A 22,339-nucleotide genomic window follows, 5' to 3' on the forward strand; every position below is an offset into this window, starting at 1 on the left:
CTGGTTCTTTCACTTTATCCAGGTCCCATCTCCTTAAATTCCCACCTTTTTGCAGTTTCTTCAGTTTCAATCTGCAGTTCATAACCAATAGATTGTGGTCAGAATCCACATCTGCCCCTGGAAATGTCTTACAATTTAAAACCTGGTTCCTAAATCTCTGTCTTACTATTATATAATCTATCTGATGCCTTTTAGTATCTCCAGGATTCTTCCAGGTATACAACTTCCTTTTATGATTCTTGAACCAAGTGTTAGCTATGATTAAATTATGCTCTGTGCAAAATTCTACAAGGCGGCTTCCTCTATCATTTCTTCCCCCCAATCCATATTCACCTACTATGTTTCCTTCTCTCCCTTTTCCTACTGACGAATTCCAGTCACCCATGACTATTAAATTTTCGTCTCCCTTCACTACCTGAATAATTTCTTTTTTCTCGTCATACATTTCATCAATTTCTTCATCATCTGCAGAGCTAGTTGGCATTTAAACTTGTACTACTGTAGTAGGCATGGGCTTTGTGTCTATCTTGGCCACAATAATGCGTTCACTATGCTGTTTGTAGTAGCTAACCCGCACTCCTATTTTTTTATTCATTATTAAACCTACTCCTGCATTACCCCTATTTGATTTTGTATTTATAACCCTGTATTCGCCTGACCAAAAGTCTTGTTCCTCCTGCCACCGAACTTCACTAATTCCCACTATACCTAACTTTAACCTATCCATTTCCCTTTTTAAATTTTCTAACCTACCTGCCCGATTAAGGGATCTGACATTCCACGCTCCGATCCATAGAACGCCAGTTTTCTTTCTCCTGATAACGACGTTCTCTTGAGTAGTCCCCGCCCGGAGATCCGAATGGGGGACTATTTTACCTCCGGAATATTTTACCCAAGAGGACGCCATCATCATTTAATCATACAGTAAAGCTGCATGTCCTCGGGAAAAATTAAGGCTGTAGTTTCCCCTTGCTTTCAGCCGTTCGCAGTACCAGCACAGCAAGGCCGTTTTGGTTAATGTTACAAGGCCAGATCAGTCAATCATCCAGACTGTTGCCCCTGCAACTACTGAAAAGGCTGCTGCCCCTCTTCAGGAACCACGTGTTTGTCTGGCCTCTCAACAGATACCCCTCCGTTGTGGTTGCACCTATGGTACGGCCATCTGTATCGCTGAGGCACGCAAGCCTCCCCACCGACGGCAAGGTCCATGGTTCATGTGTAGCCACACATTATCTTGCTGTAACTTGAGGATGACTTGTCATGAAGAGCAACAAAATGAGGCATAGGATATCATCAACATACCACTGTGCTGTAAGGGTGACGTGGATGATATCCAAAGGGGTCCTGCTATGAAAAGAAATGGCACCCCAGACCATCACTCCTGGTTTCAGGCCTGTGTGGTGGGGGACAGTCAAGTTGATATGTACCACTATCTAGGTGTCTCCAGACATGTCTTCAACCTGGAATTTGTTCACTGGAGTAGAACTGCCTTCAGTGTTGAGACCCACTTTGAACTCGGCCCTGACGAGCACCAAAGATGTGTCTGGAGACGTCCCGAGCATTTGTGGATATTCTATGCCACGTTTTGTTGCCCTTCATGGCAACCCAATCTGAGCTTACATTTCAATGAGATAATGCCCATCCACACACAGCAGGAGTTTCTACTGCTTGTCTTCATGCTTGCCAAACCCTATCTTTGCCAACAAGGTTGTCTGAACTCTTTCCAACTGAGAACATTTGGGGCATTATGGGAAAGGCCTCGGGATTTTGATGATCTAATGTGCCAGTTGGATAGAACCTGGTATGATATCCCTCAGGAGGATATCTAACACCTCTATCAAGCAATCACTCCCAAGCCAAATAATTGCTTGCATAAGGACCAAAGGTGGATCCATGCATTATTAACTTTCTCAATTTGTTAAACTCTTTCTGTTGAATAAATCATCCAATTTTTCTGATACTGTAAGCATTTGTTAGTTCATACATGTAAATCATATCTAATGATTTCCATCCTATCCAGATAATTTCTTCGAGGAGTGTACTTTCTTAGTATACTTTGTAACACCTCCTGTAATCATTGGTGTATAGAGCTCACTTAGGAGGATTTATTTACAGCTGTCCCTTACATCAAATGAGCCATATCAGGCATAATTTAGCCATTAGTGAAACATAAAAAGGCTTACAATGTGATTCTTACCTTCAACTTGTTCCAGAGGTGCTGTGGGATGCAAATAGGATCTAAGTGCAGTACACACCTCAACTACCGTCTCAAGATAAAAATCAGGCACAAAAGAAAACAGATTTCCTTCTCCTGATGCTTTCTTGAGAGATTGTAAAATTATTCTGAGGAACCAAACAAGATGACCCTGCTTTTCTGGAGAGTAGACAGCCCCACGCACCCATGCCATGTGTCTAGCTTGTTCCATGAGTTTGGTTTCAAACACGTGGCGAGAATTTAACAATTCTCTGACAACTTCATCTTCAGTGCTGCACGACGCAGCTTCATTCAGGTGACTGCTGTATGACGCTAGCCTGAAGTTGGTGTCATTCAGAGCTATTACATACTCAGACATATTCTCCCTCAGAGTGCTAACCTAAAGAAAGAAGAAAAAAAATGAACAATTGGAATACGGCTATTAAAAGGTTTGAACCATTCTTTTAAACTTCAAAATGAGTATATACTAGATTGCCAAATTATGTCTGTTAAGATGAAAATGAAAGTATATAAAACGAAAAAATTGAAATGCTAACTCAAAACTTATGTACATCTTGCTTCCCACAGTGAAGTTTTTCTAATTGTGAACATTGTACAATGCCTCTAGTTTAATTTGCTTAGTTTGACTTCCTTTCCACTACACAGTATCTTCTGACAACTTTCTGATTTTTTCTATTACTAATTGCTGTGGTCCACTTACATGCGCATATATGTGCAAGTCAAGGAAAATAGTTTGTTAAGCACCCTGTACTTTTCTCATAAAAGGCTAATAAAGTGATCACAATATTATGAAAAGGATAGATTGCTGCTTACCATATAGCAGAAATGTTGAGTCGCAGACAGGCAAGGCGAAAAGACCACTAACCACATACGCTTCCGACCAGCACGCCTTCTCCTGAATTAGACAACATACACAACACACACACTCGTGCAAGCACAGCTCATGCACACATAACCACTGTCTCTGGCTGCCAAGGCCAGACTTCGGCAGCCAGAGACAATGGTCTTGTATGTGTGAGCTGCATCCATGTCAATGAGTGTGTTGTGTTTGTTGTCTAATTCAGGAGAAGGTCTTCTGGACCATCGCTAACATGTTTAGTAGTCTTTTTGTTAAGCCTGTCTGTGACTCAACGTCTCTGCTATATGGTGAGTGATATATCCTTTTCATAATATTTCATTATTTCATTCTCGATATCCATTGTTTAATAAGATGGTAAACAATTTTTAATGTACTGTTGATGCATTCAAGTATTTCAAGTGTGGCATCACTGAAGCTTCACTATATTTTGAATCAGCACTTCACCTACAGAAAGAGGTTACCTAGATTGTGCTGAAGTATGAAGCATTAGAATGTCTCCTACCTTCCAAACTTCACTGGTTCGCAGAAGAGCTTCTGTGAAGTTTGGAATAGGAGATGAGATACTGGAGAAATTGAAGTTGTGAGGACGGGTCATGAGTCGTGCTTGGGTAGCCCGTGAAAGACAAATGTCCCAAGTTTCAGTCTCGGTCTGGCACACAGCTTTAATCTGCCAGGAAGTTTCAAATCAGCGCACACTCCACTGCAGTGTTAAAATCTCATTCTGGAACTGCCTCATGGTTGTTGTCAACATGGACATCCACAAGGAATTCAAGTCTATTTGTTGCCATTAGGTGTTCTATATTTCCATCCTGAGTGGGCTTGCAAATTATCTGTTCTCCATAGTTTTCAGAGAAGACTTTTAGCAATGTTTTGCAAGATGTCTTGTTTCATGGCCATCACTTACCAAGCTTATTTTCCCAGTTGATTGTTGGATGAGTAAAGTCTCCTTCAATGATGACAGTATGACTGGGAACATTCATTCATATTAGTGAACTGAGATACTCCCTAAGGTTTTTGGCTACTTCTGTGGGCGAGTTTGTTGGTTGACAGAAAGATCCAATTAGAAGCTTATGCCCAACCTACTCCCTGAGACTTTGGCACACTATCTCACATGCAGCTTCAATTTTTATTTCAGCGGATTTGTCTACTGTGACAAATACACCACCTACATTCCGGTTAGCTCATCCTTCCAATAGGCACTTACATTTTTTTACATCTGACTGCTGTCAATTCTGGGTTTTAGCTAGCTTTCTGTACCTAGTATCATGTGAGCTCCACTGCTTTTTAGGACCGCTTTAACTCTGGAAATTTCTTGTGAATGTTTCAGCAATTATCATTAGAATTTTAATCTTTTCATCTTTAAGGGTGATTTCTTTCACTCTTATACTATTAATTTGCAGACTTCAGCAGCTATCGTTATCTGCACTGAGAGTCGTCTAAGCTAAAAATCCCTTGAATGCTCTCCAGGGAGGGACAATATAACTTGTCACAGAAACTTCAAGTGTCAAGTCTTCTACTTGGCTCATAGCCAGAGGGACACGATCAGCTCTGGGGACAATGCTGCAGATTGAGTACATGAGCAAGATTGGTCCTCTCATCCTTCTCTGCAAGTTGTCATAATGATCCAAGTATGAGCTCACAGTTCAGATGACAGGCATCATTCATTCCTATGGACCCCACAATCAGCAGATGGCCACACCCCGTTCCCTAAATGGCTGCTAGAACAGCTTCTCCAATGTATAGGATGAAGCTTCCAGACATATATACTGAGTGCACAAGGTAATTCTTCCTATCTCATGCTGCTATTTTCCTAAGTAGTACCATTACTCACCATGTGTTTGAGCGGCGATGATCGAAAGACCTCTATGCTTTTGGGCTCACTCCTCCCTGACAACAGTCAGAGCAAGTGTCCACAAAGTTCAAGTGGGTTTCACTGGTGCTCTGTTTCATTGGATGAAAGCATCTCAAATTTTTTAGTTAATGGGTTGGGTTGAATGCCCTGAATTCTCCCTGGTTCCTGTTTTCCCTGTACAGAGCCCCTAGAGCTCCACTGGCATGCCACTCACAGCTAAGTGGACAAGCACTGATAGATCACTTACTTCTGGCAGATGCAACATCACCCACTGAAGAGGATAATACTTGATGTAACTTTGCATCTCTGGTACATGATTCTCAGCATTCTGTTGAAAGTAGCTTCCAAATACGTGACAGCGATCAGTGCCATTTCCAGTTGCTTACAAACAGCAACCAACTCATCTCGTGTCCGAGACTTTTGTTGAGGTTACAGTCACTATTACATATGCATAACAGTGTCAACAACAGTGTTAACATACAACAAATGGTGATAAGATATGCCACTATTGAAGTGAGAAATTAAATAGAACATGGCATGACAATTTCAATATGCACAAAACAGAATATTATAACTCAAGAATTGATTTCTTAAAAGCTACATTTACATCAAGATCACAAAATTTCAAACACTGACTCAGAAGAAAGCAGAGCACGAAAAGAATAAGCAGTGCAGTAATGTAATAAGTACTTACACTGCAATGAGGGTGGAAATAATTTTCTGATAGGATAATGTCACCACAGTTTACAGAATTCAGAACTGTAGCTCACAGTTTACTAAAACATATCCACAATATTAGTAAGCATCCAAAAATTCTCAAAAGCACTGAATCATGAAGCAGAACCATCAGACAAAAATATTAAAATGATTCAATCAGGCACCGATAAAATCCCATTAATTATCAATTATAAGACTGAGTAGTTTGTTTCTAATAAAATTAGTTTTTACCACATTTCATATGAGTGACAAGTTCCTTACATCAGAACTTCACAGCAGCACAAAAATTAAGATTTCATAAACACTATACACTGATGTTCCTTGAAATTTTGGGTGAACTGACAGATGTCCATAGTCTGTGCCACAAAATTTCAGTGCCAAGTCTTCTGGCAGTCTTTAGATGTATACATCTGAAGATGGTCACAAGACTGCTGAAATATCATGGCAGCAGCTTCCAGACCTAAACTAAAAACTGTAAATTATCTGGTTGAAAGAGGCTTCAAAAGCTCATGGAAGAGTATGATAAATAATTTACAAATATGAGAAACAGTATGTGCTTCAGTTGTACCTGACTATTGTCATAAGTTTCACAGGTATGAAAAGAGGCTTTATCGAAGCATAAGGCCTTTTAAAAGAAACTGTTATCTTCTCATCATATTTGCCTCAAAAAGGTTATATGTAGCAATCTTACAGACAACGTTATTAAAGTTAATAAAGTAATATTAACCCTCGAGCACCTGTGCTAATGTAAAATGTACAACAGCAGTACTTTTATGCCTAATTGATGTCTTAACATTGAGCTGTTGCACCACCACTGCCGTGTATTCCATTGCTATGTTTTCTTGGCAATGTTAAAGTGACTTCAATTCCTTTGGCTAGCTTTCTCATTTTGTTTTCTGAATTGTAAGCAACACTGTAAAAATTACAACATGCACCTGCTGGTGTGATGGTTGCAGAGTTTGTTCCAGCAGTCAATATGCAGAGGTAAGTGTAATAAAAAGTTGATAAGTATAGTTAACTGTTTTTTATTTTTTACAGATGTACATCAAACATTAATTTCATTATACTGGCATTTGAATTTATTTATTCATTTCACTTCTTTTAATGTTTTGTTTCAGTTGAAAGGGTGTATCAGATGAGGAAATTCACACACTACTTGAAGAAAGTGACAAAGGAGTCTATCCAGATTTTTCAGGTCTGGAGGAACGTGAAGTGGATTTGACTGATGAAAGGCACTCAATATGAGAATCATGGCAGCAAATCTTAACTTGAAGCTTGAAGATGAGGGCGGTGATGATCTCAAAAAGAGATAGCAAATGTGTGGGGGGTTCTTTATTGGAAAAGACAAAGTTATGCACTGGTGTAAAAGTAACTGTGTTAAAACATAAAAAACCAAGGGAAAAAACATTGTGCAAATTATACCACGTGATGGATATAACTGATGAAGTTAGTGCTTTTCTGAAAAAAATTGACATTATTGATGAAAGCATAAACTATGCAAATACATAAATGAATAGGCTGTGAGACACACATCAATTCTCACACAAGAGATAATAAAGTGACATCATGACACGAAATAATGGTTGTGTTCAGGATCCCGTTCTTGATTGGAACAAGAAGAGACCACACGCTAATGTACTGGAACTCTGGGTAGCAGATGAAACATGAATGCAACTGCTTAGGACTGCAACGGGTAACAAAAGGTTTGTGTTTGTTCCACACTGTATGCGGTTTGGTGACATGGAACCAAGGAATGACAAGAGAAAAACTGACAAAGTGGCTGCAACTTGGACAATATTGGATGCTTTAGTTACTAACTGTCAAAGTTCTTACAGCCTCAGTGAGTTCACCATTCAGAGGTTGCTGTGACTGGATTCAGTACATATCCAAGAAACCAGCTACTTACAGGATAAAAATATTTGCACTATGTGATGCAAAAAGCATTTTATTGCAGTAATCTTTGGGCTTACTGTGGCATGCAACCGGAAGGCCATATCAGGTATCTACATCCACATCTACATAGATACTACACTAGCAACTGCATGGTGTGTGGCACAGGATACCCTGTACCACTACTAGTCAGTTCCTTTCCTAGTTGGAGGTGACTTTAACCTACCAAGTATAGGGTGGGATGTCTAAGGATTCATTCCAGGGGTATAGGCAAACAGTCATGCAAAACACTTTTGAACACGTCTTCTAGAAACTGTCTTGAACCGCTATCTCAGCAGCCCACGCACAATGGAAATATCCTAGACCTTGTAGCTGCAAGTAGGTCAGACCTTATTGACAATGTCAGTATAGAAACAAGGATTAGCGATCATGATGTCACTACAGCAATTATGGTTATGAAAGTTAATAAATCAGTCACGAAGGCTAGGAGAATGTTTCTGCTAGGTACAGCAGATAAGCAGTCATTACCATCTCATTTAGACAGTGAATGGACATCACTTAGTCCCAGTAAGATGGATGTGGAGGAATTATCAGCAAAGTTTAAGCAAATTGTAAATCATGGTCTGGAGAGTGGATAAAGGATGGAAAAGACCCACCATGATTTAACAACAAAATTTGGAAGATGCTGAGGAAGCAGAGACCGTTGCACTCTCGGTTCAAAAGACAAGCAAAGATTAGTAGAGATTCGTGCATCTGTGAAAAAATATATGTGCGAAGCATATGACAACTACCACCATCGCACCTTAGGAAAAGGTCTGGCAGAGAACATGAGAAAATTCTGGTTGTATGTAAAATCACTAAGCAGGTCTACAGCTTCCATTCAGTCCCTTGTTGACTAGTCTGGTGTAGAAGTTAAAGATAGCAAAACAAAACCGAAGATTTTAAATTTCACATTCACGAAATCATTCACACAGGAGAATCATCCAAACATTCTGACATTTGACCACCAAAAAGACCGACGTATGGACAACGTGTTAATAAACATCCCTGGCGTAGAGACACAAATGAAAGATTTGAAAGCAAATAAGTTGCCATTTGTGGATGGAACCACAATTTGATTTTACAAAAAGTACTCTACAGCATTGGCCCATTACCTAGCTTTCATTTATCGTGAAACTCTCACCCAACATGACTGATAAGCACAGGTGACTTCAGTACACAAAAAGAGTTGAAAAATGCACCTGCAAAATAACAGACCAATTCACCAACACTGGTTTGCTGCAGAATCCTTGAACATATTCTCAGTTAGAGTATAATAAGCTTTCTTGAGGCTGAGAAGCTTATGTTCACAAATCAGCATGGGTTTAGAAAGAATTGCTCATGCGAAACTCAGCTTGCTCTTTTCTCACACAATACACTGTGAACTATGGATGAAGGACAACAGGGAGATACCATATTTATTGATTTCAGGAAAGCATTTGATAAGGTGCCCCACTGCATGTTGTTAACAAAGGTACAAGCATATGGGGTAAGTTCACAGATATGTGGGTGGCTCGGAGACTAATTAAGTAATAGAACCCTATATGTTGTTGTCAATGGCGAATGTTCATCAGAGACAAGGGTATCATCAGAAGAGCCCCAGGGAAGAGTGATAGAACCACTGCTGTTCTCTATGTACATAAATGATTTGGTAAACAGGGTATGCGGCAATCTGCAGTTGTTTTCTGATAATGCTATGGTGTGTGGTAAGTTGAGTGAGTGTAGGAAGATACAAGATGACTTAGACAAAATTTCTGGTTGGTGTGATGAATGGCAGCTAGCTCTAAATGTGGAAAAATGTAAGTTAATGAAGATGAGTAGGAAGAACAGAACTGTAATGTTCAGTTAGAGTATTATTAGTGTCCTGCTTGACACTGTCTAGTCCTTTAAATATCTCGGTGTAACGTTACAAAGCAACATCAAATGGAACGAGCCTGTGTGAGTTCTGGTAGGGAAAGCAAATGATAAACTTCAATTTATTGGGAGAATTTTAGAAAAGAGTGGTTCACCTCTAAAGGAGACTGAAAATAGGATGCTCATGCAATCTGTTCTTGAGTACTGCTCGTGGGTTTCATTTCTGTACCAGGTCAGATTGAAGGGAGACATCAAAGCAATTCAGTAATCGGCTGCTAGATTCATTACCAGTAGGTTCGAACAACACTTAAGTGTTACAGAGATGCTTGGAAAACACAAATGGGAATCCCTGGAGGAAAGGAGACATATTTTTGAGAAACACTATTGAGAAAATTTAGAGAATCAGCACTTCAAGCTGACTGTCAAAAGATTCTACTGCTGCCAACATACATTGTGCATAAGGGCCATGAAGCTAAGATTCAAGAAATTAAGGCACATACACAAGCGTAAGCCCTTCTCCTGGGGGCATAGTGATGTGATGCCTATTGAAAATTCTACCAGGAACATTACAACTGATAATTGGTACATAAGCTACATCCTTTCTGAATATTTGCTACAAAAGAAACTCACTTGTATTGGTACTGTGAGGAAGAATTGGCATGAAATTCTTCCAGAATTTCTCCCATACAAAACAAGAGAAACTGGAAGTGCATAGTTTGGATTTCTTCATGGTAAACTTAGTTTCATATGTTCCTGATAAAAACTGTGCTGTCATACTTTTTGTCTACTAAGCATGTCACAGTCACAGTTGAATAAACATACAAACCTGAAATCATAACTGACTACAATGTGACAAAAGGTGAAGCAGAAATTGTAGATAAAATATGTGCTTGTTACCCCGTTTCAAGACTTACAAGAAGACGGCCATCGGTTCTTTTTTATTTTTATTTCTTTCCTTTTTTTTGGACACTGCTGGAATTAATATGCAAATATTGCTTCCCTTCACAAAGCCAGAGATAACTTCGTGAAGAAATATTTATCTCAAGAAGCTAGCAGAAGGTCTTATGAAAGAACAACTCATATCTAGAACTCCCCTCAAATTGTTACCAGCCGATCGCTCATTATTTCTTATATAGTTTTTGCTAAAGCATTGACTACCAATAATCAGTGAAAAAACATGGGATGTGTATCCTTTGTGGACATCAAAAAAATTCATCCCCATGAATTAAATGTGATAGATGTAATAACTTAGCTTGGAAATGGTTACTGATAAACTAATTGTTTGTGGAACGTGTTATGAAAGTGAACGTATGACAGAATAATAGGGTAAATAGTTGTTAGAAGAACTAAAAGAGCAAAAGCTTTTGTTATAAATGTTGAAGACAGTGAAAGTGAACTGCTTTCTTCGATAAATGTAACAGCTTGTTCAGCACAGGCTTGTTTTTATTGACAAATGTACATGTTAAAATTTTACAACACGTGCCAGATCATTGGACAACAACTGCTGGAAGGTTAACATTTAAGCTGGAAGTAATAAAGTTATTTTTTAATCATTTGCTTTTGAACATTATTTTTTGCACAAAAAACGATTTTTTTCCTTTGCAGGGACCAAATAGCACTTCTGATCTGTTTCCTATTGAGTCTGTTTTACACACAACTCTCTCTCTCTCTCTCTCTCTCTCTCTCTTTTACACAAGATTTAGGGCATGCAACTGCAGAAATACTATTTCTTCTCACAGAAATACTATTTCTTCTCACAGAAATACTATTTCTTCTCATAAAGTTTCAGCTACATATCTTTTGGCAATCTATCAGCTATATACCTTTCAGACATCTTTCAAGTGAGCTGACAGGCAGTGAATGAATGAATCTTTCCTTACACTGCGAAAGCTCGTTTTTATACAACGGAACAACACTAGAGGGGACAGACGGAAGACAAAGGAAAAGATCTAATTTGGAAAATATGATCCAGCCTCATGGAGCACAAAGGCCCGACCTGAAAAAGGTGCACAGCAATGAAAGCACCTGCTACACTTATTTTTCTATCTGGTTATTTGCAGCACTCTAATGCAAAAATCTACAAAAGTAAGTCTAATGCAATAAGTAATATTTTGTTTCTTGTTTCATTTCACAAACCATAATTGCTGGACTAATTCACTACATATGACTAACAAGAGGAGGAAAGTAGTGCATGATTTTTTCCCTAAAGGTAATGATAACATAAGTTTTCTATTAGAGCAAATGATGGGTACTTGATATTCCTCATGTAACTTCATTTCATGAACAAATTAAATGTATTTTGGGTAGACTAGAGTAAACAAAGCCTGAAGATAGTTACAGAAACTGCACTTATGTAATGTTAAGTCAAAGGACAACACAAATAAGAACCAAGAACTGCAGATTCATTCTGAAGCTTGACTGAAATCTTACCTTCACTATTTGCTTATGGGCTCCAAGATGATAAAAGAGGACTAATCCATCCAGCAGTTCAATTAATGATTCCATTGGATTAGCATTTCCATTACCCCTGGAAACATTAAGACTCTCTTGCTCTCTTGTAAATAACACTGGCATTCTGTCTGTAAGTGCTGGCCCTGAAGCAGTTTGCTGGTGAGTTATGAGTCGTGCTAGAGCTGGTATCATGAAGGGCGAATTTCCTTCTGAGAATCGTGATTGTAATGGAACAGAACTTCTCCCAGCTACTGCTAAGTGGAAAGAGAAATTTCATGAAATCATCAACTTGCAATGCAGCAGAAAAGAAAATTGGTTAAATACACAAAAATATGTTTATGACTGACAGCTGCTACATAAAATACATACAGGAGACAAGAGTCACAATGCTAACAAGGGAACCTCCCCGTCGCACCCCCCCCCCCCCCCCCCTTTCAGATTTAGTTATAAGTTGGCACAGTGGACAGGCCTTGAAAAACTGAACACAGATCAATCGAGAAAACAGGAAGAAGTTGTGTGGAAATATTTAAAAAAATAAGCAAAATATACAAACTGAGTAGTCCATGCGCCAGATAGGCAACATCAAGGATAGAGTGAACTCAGCAGCGCCGTGGTCCCGTGGTTAGCGTGAGCAGCTGTGGATCGAGAGGTCCTTGGTTCAAGTCTTCTCTCGAGTGAAAAGTTTACGTTCATTATTTTCGCAAAGTTATGATCTGTCCGTTTGTTCATTGACGTCTCTGTTCACTGTAAAAGTGTAGTGTCTGTGTTTTGCGAAAATAATTGTCTTAAAATAAAAAATTGAACTTTTCAGTTGAGGGATGACCTGAACCAAGGACCTCTCATTCGGCAGCTGCTCACGCTAACCACGGGACCACAACACTCCTGAGCTTACACTCTCCTTGATGTTGCATATCATGCGCATGGACTACTCAGTTCGTACATTTTGCTTATTTTTTTCATAGTTCCACACAACTTCTTCCAGTTTTCTCGATTGATCTGTGTTCAGTTTTTCAAGGCCTATCCACTGTACCAACTTATAACTAAATCTGAGGGGGGTGCAATAGGGAGGTTCCTCTGTAAGAACTGCCCAAACATGTGGTAATACAAGATATGGACCAACTTATAAGCCAGAATAAACCCAGCCCCTAAAACCTCACTTCGAAACTATAGACAAAGAGAAGTTACATATGCTGGTGGTGTTGAAGTCGCTGGAGAGAAGCACAAATCTGACAAGGATTGGAAAGAAAACAAGCCACCTGTAATAACTTAGGAAAACCCAGAAACAAAATGTTTGTGTAACTGGGAAGGAATTTGGACCGTATTTCTCGCAAATGTAAGTCCAATGTTTTAGTTCACTTGGCAAATCATAAGACACTTCTGTCCAGCAAGAAATAAATTATTAACTAGGCAGGTGATGGATAAATAATATGTACACCCACTTCCTAACAGGCCTGTTTACTTATTGGGATTGATGCACATAACATCTTAATTGCGTTCAACGGGAAATTTTACTGCTCCACACATCAAAAATTTTCTTTATCTGAAACATGTTGGTCAAAGGTAAAGATCTTTAATTATTTCCCAATATCACTCAAAAGTATGATTGTTAAGGCCACATGGAAATTAAAAAATTTTGGATCCATGTCTAGTCTGTTATACTGTTGCCCTAAGTTGCATAAAGGATTATGTGGATAATTTTCAGGTAAGATCTGTCCATGTGCAAATGAATAAAAGAAGGTGTTCATGCCTTTCAACACATAAATACATTCGGTATGAAAAAACTGGTTTGATTCAGTTGCTCATGGATAGACCTATACTGAAAATTATCAACATAACGTATTTTTTCTTTTTTTTATGCATTAGGAATGTGTCCTGAAAGTTAGGCTGTACCTATCTGCTACACCCTGTACACAATTGAATAGAAAATTTTGAATGTTTAGTAGGATGATTGATGTGTGTGTGTGTGTAACATACTGAACACAGTTACATATAAATCACTGCATGCATATGGGTGAGAGGGAAAAAAAAACCCTTAAAAATCATTTAAATGGTCAGCTTATGGTCATTTTCTCACAGAAAAGACGTCTATAATTATTAAACTGAATCATTGCACAGCACAGTGAGAGGTTGCTAACAGCTAGCTGAGTCCACCAAAATATGGAAATTGTTTACTAAAGTCTACTCTTTCATTTACAACAGTTAAATCAAATGTGGGCATACTTCTCCTGAAGAGGATTCATGTGAAGGATATCTCACAACTAAAACAATATAGAAAACATCAAGAAAGTACACAATACTTCCATGGAAAATCAGCAATTAGTAGTCTATGATATAGGTGACACAATAGACATATCGGAAGACATAGAATGATACATTTTTTTCACAAATACTTAACTATGAGAAAGCTTAATGCAAGAAAGATGTCACATTTGGTAATGCTGATTAAAAGCGTCTGCAAAAATGAAATTCTCAATTATATTTGCAGTGTTTCAAAAACAATCCAACTGATTTTGTGCAGTAATTTGCTACAGTGATAGATATGGAGCTATTACTTCACAACAAAAACACAACAGCAACCAGAACAGTAAGTGGAAGCCAATGGCAGTCCATCAAAACCAATTAAAACTATTCCATTTGTCAGAAACAATGACTGAGTTTTGTAGGATTCAAATGGAATCTTCTCATTGATTAACTTGAAAAGAATAAAATGATATCTGGTGAATACTATACACAACTTATATGCCAACTGGATGAAAAAGTATGTGAGAAGAAATCTGAACCGCATAGAAAAGCAGTCTTTCATCAAGACATTGCATCTACCCAAGAAGGGACTCTGGCATATGAGATAATGAGGAGCAATGCTTTTCTGGGTCACGCACCATATTTAACCTCATCTGACTTTATCCGCCATTACCACAGCTAAAGAAATTTGTGGCTGATAAGGATTTTACAGTAAACGAGAGATTTATGGGATCTGTTGCTTATTTCCTCAAGGAAGGAATCTAATCACTTAAAAATTGTTTGACAAATGACACTGATGTAAAAAGGGAACTCACTCACTATAGCTTTGCAATGGAAGGGCATTTCTTGGAAATCCTAGAATTCTAGAATTTTTTTGTCCAGTGAAACTACTGAATGATGCGTAAAGCATTGAAGTGATGAGGGCCTACAAAGAATTTAATGCTTTGAACACTTTTATTTACTACAATGCCTCTGGGGTTGTACAAAATTCAGCATTAAACATAGAACAAATCATGAAGAAACCACCAGGAAAACGCAGTGTGAAGCAGAACAATGCACAAATTTGAAATTAATAGGGTCCATTTCAAACAATGGGAATTCCTGTTGTGTCTGACGTAGTCTCAAAAGTTATAGCAAAATGTTGTTTTCCTTCTCCTTCCAAATTTCATGGCAATGTGTGAAGTCTCATTCCCATCCATGGCCGGAATACGCAATGTGCATCATTCCTGTGCCTATATCTGCGTATGTATGCTACAAATTGCTACAGAGAGGAACCAGAAGGTACTTAGCTTTGTACCACACGTGAGTTTCTTTGCCTTCCATATGCATATCAATTGCTGAATGAAATGACTGCATACATGCTCCTGGGTACACTGTAATTAGTCTAACCCTGTCTTAACAGTCTCTGTGGGAGCGATATGTAGTGGACTGAAGTATACCTCAGGTTCTTCACTTAATACCAGTTCTTTAAACCTTGTAAATACGTTTTTATGGGTTAATTGGTGTCTGTATGCAAGTGATGTCCAATTCAGTTCTTTTAGCATTTCTGTCCAACACTTGTTAAAGAGTTTTGATAAGGTTTGTTAGCATTTCTTTGATTCATAAAACATTGTTAAATAATCTTCATCCCTGTACCAAAGAAATAAGCTCTGTAATAATCTATTAAAGATTCAAGATCTAATCACTGGACTGGAAAAGACACACAGCTAACAGTCCATGTGCCATCTTCACCAGCTTTCTTTTTAACTTCCACAGGAATCTCTAAACAAAGATAACTGCTCAAAAAGTTACAGACCTGATGAATCACAGCAAAAGCCGTATCAAAAGATATAGAAACAAAAAAAAATTATTTAGTTTATCTCCAAAGCCAACTTCACTCAACTATAAAAATTGGAAAAAGTTAATCAGAACTTGTGAATTGCTGTAAATTTATGTACTACTGGCATAACTTTGTTGATCATTATGGATGGCTAATTTCTGACATCAGAAACGTGCAGTGCTATCAAACATCACCATAACTTCAGAGGACCTGCAACTCATTTCCTACACACAGAACTCTTGGCCAATGACTTCCAACAATCCTGAACCTATTAAACATTAAGGCCTCTCAGCCAACTAGCCTGAGAAGCATAATGATTGTCTTTTGACTCAAATACATTATTTTCATTGTTCATTCATTTTCTTTCACCAATAGCACTTCTCTGCCAGTGCTGCCTTCTATTTGGGCTTCTCACATTTAGCATCCCAAAAACTGACAGGGAGATTACCTGATATCACTGCGAGCCTATCAGACACAAGTATGACATTCTGCATGCACTGTGAATCTCTCCGGTAGCCAACTTTTACATGGATTTAGCGAGTCCGGCCTAGAGCTCCCAACGATGTTCAAAGTGAGCTCCCCTTGTCCAGAGGGCCTAGAAATGTGTCTCATGGAAACTCTAATGGATGTTTGAGCTTGCCATACTGACATCTAAGATCGCATTCCAAGGGGCATCTGCCCATCAGAAGAGAATAAAATATGCACAAAATTAGAGCCCCAATTAAAATCCGAACCTGATAACTGCTCCCTCAAATACTCATCCCTGACAATTGCAACTTAGCACTTACAACAGTTCACAATATCTCTTTAGGATTACAATAGCAAAAGGAAAGAGGTACCACATACCTGTACCTCCGGCACGTTCTGGTGCAACAAGAGGTATGCTGGCAACAACTCTGTGTTCTTCACCAAGAACTCTTGACAGATCCGCTCGCAGTGTTTTGTTCAGGTGAGACAAAACACCTCCAAGGCGATCAATGCTGAAATAATTGATACTTCCATCATAAAATATTGTTGATGGTATGTAAACATTTCCCTGACCAATTTCATTGCTCCAAAGTATCCTGAAGGTAACTAGCAACCGATGGAAGCAACAAAGAGAAACTGGAAGTGGTGTTTGCAGAAGTGGAAGTGTCTGAAAAACAAAATAAATTTTACACACATTGAATCATAGCAAAGTGGACTTACTCCACCTGCCATTATTCTATTCCAGTCAAATAACTAAATTTTTCTTTGTTTTTCACATCTGACTCTTATTTATGCACATAATATGCAGTGTACACTCAAAATTGTTAAATTTTTATTTCTATAATATTTTATGTAATCTTATTATGTGTCTCATAAAATTCAACTTGCTAATTGCAATAGCATTGTTAGTTTTCAGTACAACAAATTCCTTTGAGGTAAATTAGTAATTGAAGTTGCCCCATTAGCATATGACTACTAAAATAGTGAGAGATAATCAGTAGACATGAGAGGATTGGAACTATCCACTAAAAAGCCACGTTCATTCTTTCCAGTAACCACTTTCATTTTACCGAAAGCTAATTAACTTTTACAATGAAAGTCTGACGACACCCAAATTTGACATTTGAGCCATTATGCTTGTTTGATAGCAACATCTGATATACTTAGATTGCCCTAAATTTTCTGAGACATATACCACTCTCCATTATTGAATTAAGTCCCTAATTAAGAATTCGCATAATTGGCAAAAATTTTGAACATGGCACCTTCGCATGGGAGTAGGGAATTCACTGTGGAGGCACATAAATTTCCTGTAATTGACACTGACAGAGTGAATCAACAGCCGCATCGAGCGCTAATGTAGAGGACAGCTGAGTTCCGTGGTTCCACCAGCGAGGGCACTGCCGCCAAGAAGTTTGATCCAACTGTCAACTTGATTCTGATATGTACACGGAATACTCTCATCACACTATATACTGCACAACAAAGGAAGTTTTTGTCAGTCGTCAATGACTTACCTGAGGATGACTGACAGGCGTCCAGTTGAAATATTGTGGGATACACTGAATGCAGACGGGCTGCAAGCCCAAAATTTGTTTGAACATTCAGTTCACCAGAAAAATTTTAAAATTCAGAAGTACAGGCTCAGTAATCGGCATAACACCACTATGAAGTAAAGCAAGTGATTCCTCTGTTCATAGGTCATAGACAATAATACCTATGCACCAGAACACATATGTGCATAAACTACTGTCACATTGCGTTATTTTCAACTAAAGAATTTTGGTTAGTGGATAATTACTTGGACAGTGTGGGTAGCCATCTTGGTGAATTATAAAGTAGTGTTAAGAGGCAAACAAAATTAGTAAAGACAACAATGCAGAATAGGTTCTACGAGCTGCTGCTGAGTGTTGCTTTCCTTTATAATGTCCGGACATAAGGGTACTGTACTCGACTGATTGATGATGATGATATATATGGAAATTAAAGAGGCACTGGTGAACTGATAAGTAAAGTATTTCCAATTTTTAAAGACTGGTCATTGCTCGATAGTGTACTGAAAAAAATAAATGTGTACACTATTGAATCTGAAACTTCATGGTGTTGCATTCATTGTGTTGAACATAATTAGAATATCCTAACTTTTTTTTTTTTCAGTTTGAGACCACTACTGAGGAAGAAGAGACGACAACCAAGTAAGTACACTTATAACACGCATTTAAATGTTCAATTTTGTATGTTACAAGTTAATTAATTTTATTTGAAAAACAGAAGTTAGTGGTTAAATAATACTGATTTGTATGCATTTTGAAAGCCCAACAATGCACTAAAATATGAGAAACTGATAAGTTCAGAGGAAATGCATCATATGAACATATGCAATACAAAAAAACCTCATATGTTCATACGTGCATTAATGTGTGGAATATCAAACTTTGGCTCAAACGTACGCGCGCGCGCGCACACAGACACACACACACACACACACACACACACACACACACACACACACACACACACACTGCTGGGCATTAAAACTGCAACATCATGAAGCATAGAAAGTAACAAATTTTACTTATTGTGCATAGACAGTAAAATACAAAGAATACATTACTGACTTTGTAGGCAATCTGAAGGTACACAGGGTATGAAATTTAGTACACTGGCTGTGTGCACTCCTGGCCCGCGTATAATGTGAGGGCGCCACTGTGGAGCACGTGATCCCAGCGGCCAATAGCAACGTACCGTATCATGTATTTAAGCACCTGCCTCTCATTCAGCATGGCGTGAGTCCCTCAATATCTCGCTTACAGATATCATGTTTACTTTGCTTATTTCTGTGTACTAGTGGACGTTGTTGATTTTGTGAGGTATTTGCTTGTGACCCCATTGCTTCTTGCATGTTGTTCTTGGTGTCTTGCTTGGTCGTCTGTCGTTGTGCATGTCCATCCTTTCCCATTCGTTAATCTTGTTTGTTTGCGGGCCACTCCCATTCGGTCCCGCTGCGCTTTCGTTCACAGGCACCCCATGACCGGAACGGTTGCGGTTACATCATTTTGGCGACGAGGTAAACGGTAGTAGTTGTTAGCATGGAGGCGAAGTTGGTCTGTCTTCTGGGGCAAGACCAGCAGCTCATGCAGCAGCAGCAGCTCCAGTTACACATATTACGGCAGTCACTGCGGTTGCTAACGGACAAAGTTGATGCAAGGGACGTACTACCACAACAGCACCCGAGTCCTCGGGTGTCTGATGCTTTCCCACGTCCACCATCGTTCACCCCATTTAATGACACTAAAGAAGATTGGGAAACATACTTACATCGGCTGGAAAAACATTTCATGGCTTTTCAAGTCACGGATGACTCCTTGCAGCGGTTGTTGTTTTTGTCTTGGGCCTCCCCAGACACGCTCTTTCTTCTTTGTAAGTTCGCACCACTGTCTGATATTGTGGCTCTCTCTTTCCAGGAGATATGCCTTTTGCTGACAAACTATTATTCACAATGCTACCTCGTGGTCGCCTCTCGGCTGGATCTGGATGACATCTTGGTCACTGGGAGTTCCTGCCAGGAACATCTGCAAAACCTCAGCGCCTTATTTAACACTCTGCAATCTGCAGGTTTACGCTGTCGGCTGGACAAGTGTTGTTTTTTTCAACCGGAAGTGGAATACTTAGGCCACTGGCTTAACACAGATGGCATCTGCTCTTCGGATCATAATGTCGTGGCCAATGAGGCCCTTCCTCGCCCCAAGGACTTGCCTGAACGTCAGGTGTTTTTGGGCAAGGTTACTTATTACTTAAAGTTCTTACCCCAGGCTGCCTCCATTGCTCAACCCCTCAATCACTCGCGTCGCAAAGGTGTACGTTTGACTGGACTCCTGCCTGTGGCCAGGCTTTTCTCCATTTAAAGGCAAAGCAGAAGTCTGCCCCTTGCCTTTTCCCTTCTCTCCAGACTGCCCCTTGGTTGTGACGGCTAATGCATCAGCATACGGCATTGGGGCCGTCCACACGCATCGGAATGCCGATGGCTCAGAACAGCCCATCACTCACGCATCTAAGACATTGACTCCAGCACAACAGAACTACTCCCAGATTGAAAAGGAGGCCCTGGTGACAGTGTTCGCCATCCAAAAATTTCACACCTATCTCTTTGGGGCTAAGTTCACCCTACAGATGGACCATAAACCCTTAGTTACACTTTTCGGACCCTACTCTCACCTTCCAAAGTGAATGGCTCAACATCCTCAGCACTGGGCGTTATTTTTACGGAATTACACTTACACCATCCAGTATAAGCCATCCGCCAACATGCTAATGTGGGCATCTTGTCATGTCTCTCAGCAGGCCCTGATCCTGCTTTTGACCAACAGGAGATCCTCTGCTTTCACACTGATTCCGTCCGCCAGGATGCGCTGGACGGTCTGCCTCTTACGCCTGCTCACATTGCCACAGTTACACGCAGTGACCCTATCTTGCAGCAGGTTCTCTGCTAAGTGGTCCACAGGTGGCCCTCCTATATTACTCGTCGGATGCGGACTGACTTCAGCCCTTGGCGCCACCAGTCCCACAGGCTCTCCGTGGTTGATGATGTCCTTCTGTTGGCCAAGAAGTCGGGTGCCCATCGGGTGGTAATCCCTCCGGATTTGCGGCATCAAGTGCTCAGTTTGTTACACCGCAGGCACTGGGGTATGTCCCGCATGAAACTTTCGGCTCGCCGGCACGTGTATTGGCCTAGCATCGATGGCGATATTGACCACCTGGTCCGCTTGTGCACTGTGTGTGCGCGTCACCAGGCAAGAACCCCCTCAGTCATTCACACCCTGTCCTGTGCCTCGCCGGCCCTGGGATTGCATCAGTCTCAATTTTGCAGGCCCGTTTTTGGGGTCCATGTGGTTACCTGTTATTGATGCCTACTCCCAACACCCATGTCGTCTGCATGATGTCCACCACCAAGGAGGCCACACTCAGGCCCTCGCCCAGGTTCTCGCCACTGAGGGCCTGCCTCACACATTGGTCTCCTATAATGACCCCCAATTCACAGCATTCTCCTTCCATGACATCTATCAGGCCAACGGTATCAAACATATCCATAGCCCACCTTTCCAACCTTCCTCCAAGGGCGTGGCTTGTCCGCATATTTAAACAATAGTTGACGCAGGCCGTCGAAACATCTCCAACCACGTCGGCCCTCATACCGTTCTTGAGCACCTATTGCACCGTGCTGAATGACAGACGTAGTCCGGCGGAGCTCCTCCATGGAGGACAGCTGCGGACCCTGCTCCATTTGCGGATGCCATCCCCCTCCTGGCCTCGCTCCCGGCGCGGCCGTGTGGGCCCACGTGTACGGGAGCAAGGCGAGCTGGACGCCCGCCGTGGTCATCGCAGACCATGAGTGGCATGTGACGTCAGTGCAGACATCGAAAGGGTTCGAGGGCCGCCATCATAACCAGCTCCGCCCACTTACCCCTGCAGGACTTCCGCTGCCGCCGCCACCTCCTCCTCGTCTGCTACCTGCTTCAGATACAAACGTGGTCCTCGAGCCACCGCCACTGCCCCCCGTTGCTGCCTCCCCGCAATCCTGCCACTGGCCCTCCCTGCCCCCAGGGTTGGCCATCCTGGACACCTCGGACATCCCTTCCTCCGTCGTGCTGTAAGCCATTGCTGCACGCGCTCCTGGCTCGCTTATCATGTGAGGGCGCCACTGTGGAGCATGTGGTCCCAGGGGCCAATAGCGACTTACCCTATCATGTATTTAAACGCCTGCCTTTCACTCAGTGAGGCAGTGTAATATTATAAAATCTATTAAACAATGAGTATGAAGTTGGGAAGATAATATAACTACAATTTTAGCACTGCAATTTCGACTGGCATTTCATTTGTCTTTTGTTTAACTAACATTGATCAACATTTATGAAATTAACAGTAAATATCACAGCA

General features: G+C 40.4%; 1 protein-coding gene across 2 annotated transcripts in view; it reads right to left on the bottom strand.

Annotated features, from left to right (window-relative positions):
* Positions 1 to 22,339, bottom strand: part of LOC126419419 (E3 ubiquitin-protein ligase RNF123-like) — a 165,858-nt gene that overhangs the window by 53,382 nt on the left and 90,137 nt on the right. Inside the window, exons 11-13 of one of the 2 annotated variants that reach the window (XM_050086618.1) lie at positions 16,784 to 17,072; positions 11,857 to 12,128; positions 2,198 to 2,594 (exon numbers count right to left, since the gene is read on the bottom strand). In XM_050086618.1, the coding sequence (XP_049942575.1) occupies positions 2,198 to 2,594; positions 11,857 to 12,128; positions 16,784 to 17,072 (958 nt within the window). Of the gene's footprint in view, positions 1 to 2,197; positions 2,595 to 11,856; positions 12,132 to 16,783; positions 17,073 to 22,339 lie in introns of both variants that reach the window. The other variant, XM_050086610.1, reaches the window with a different exon arrangement.

Source organism: Schistocerca serialis, chromosome 1 (genome assembly GCF_023864345.2).
Source record: "Schistocerca serialis cubense isolate TAMUIC-IGC-003099 chromosome 1, iqSchSeri2.2, whole genome shotgun sequence".
NCBI lineage: Eukaryota > Metazoa > Arthropoda > Insecta > Orthoptera > Acrididae > Schistocerca > Schistocerca serialis.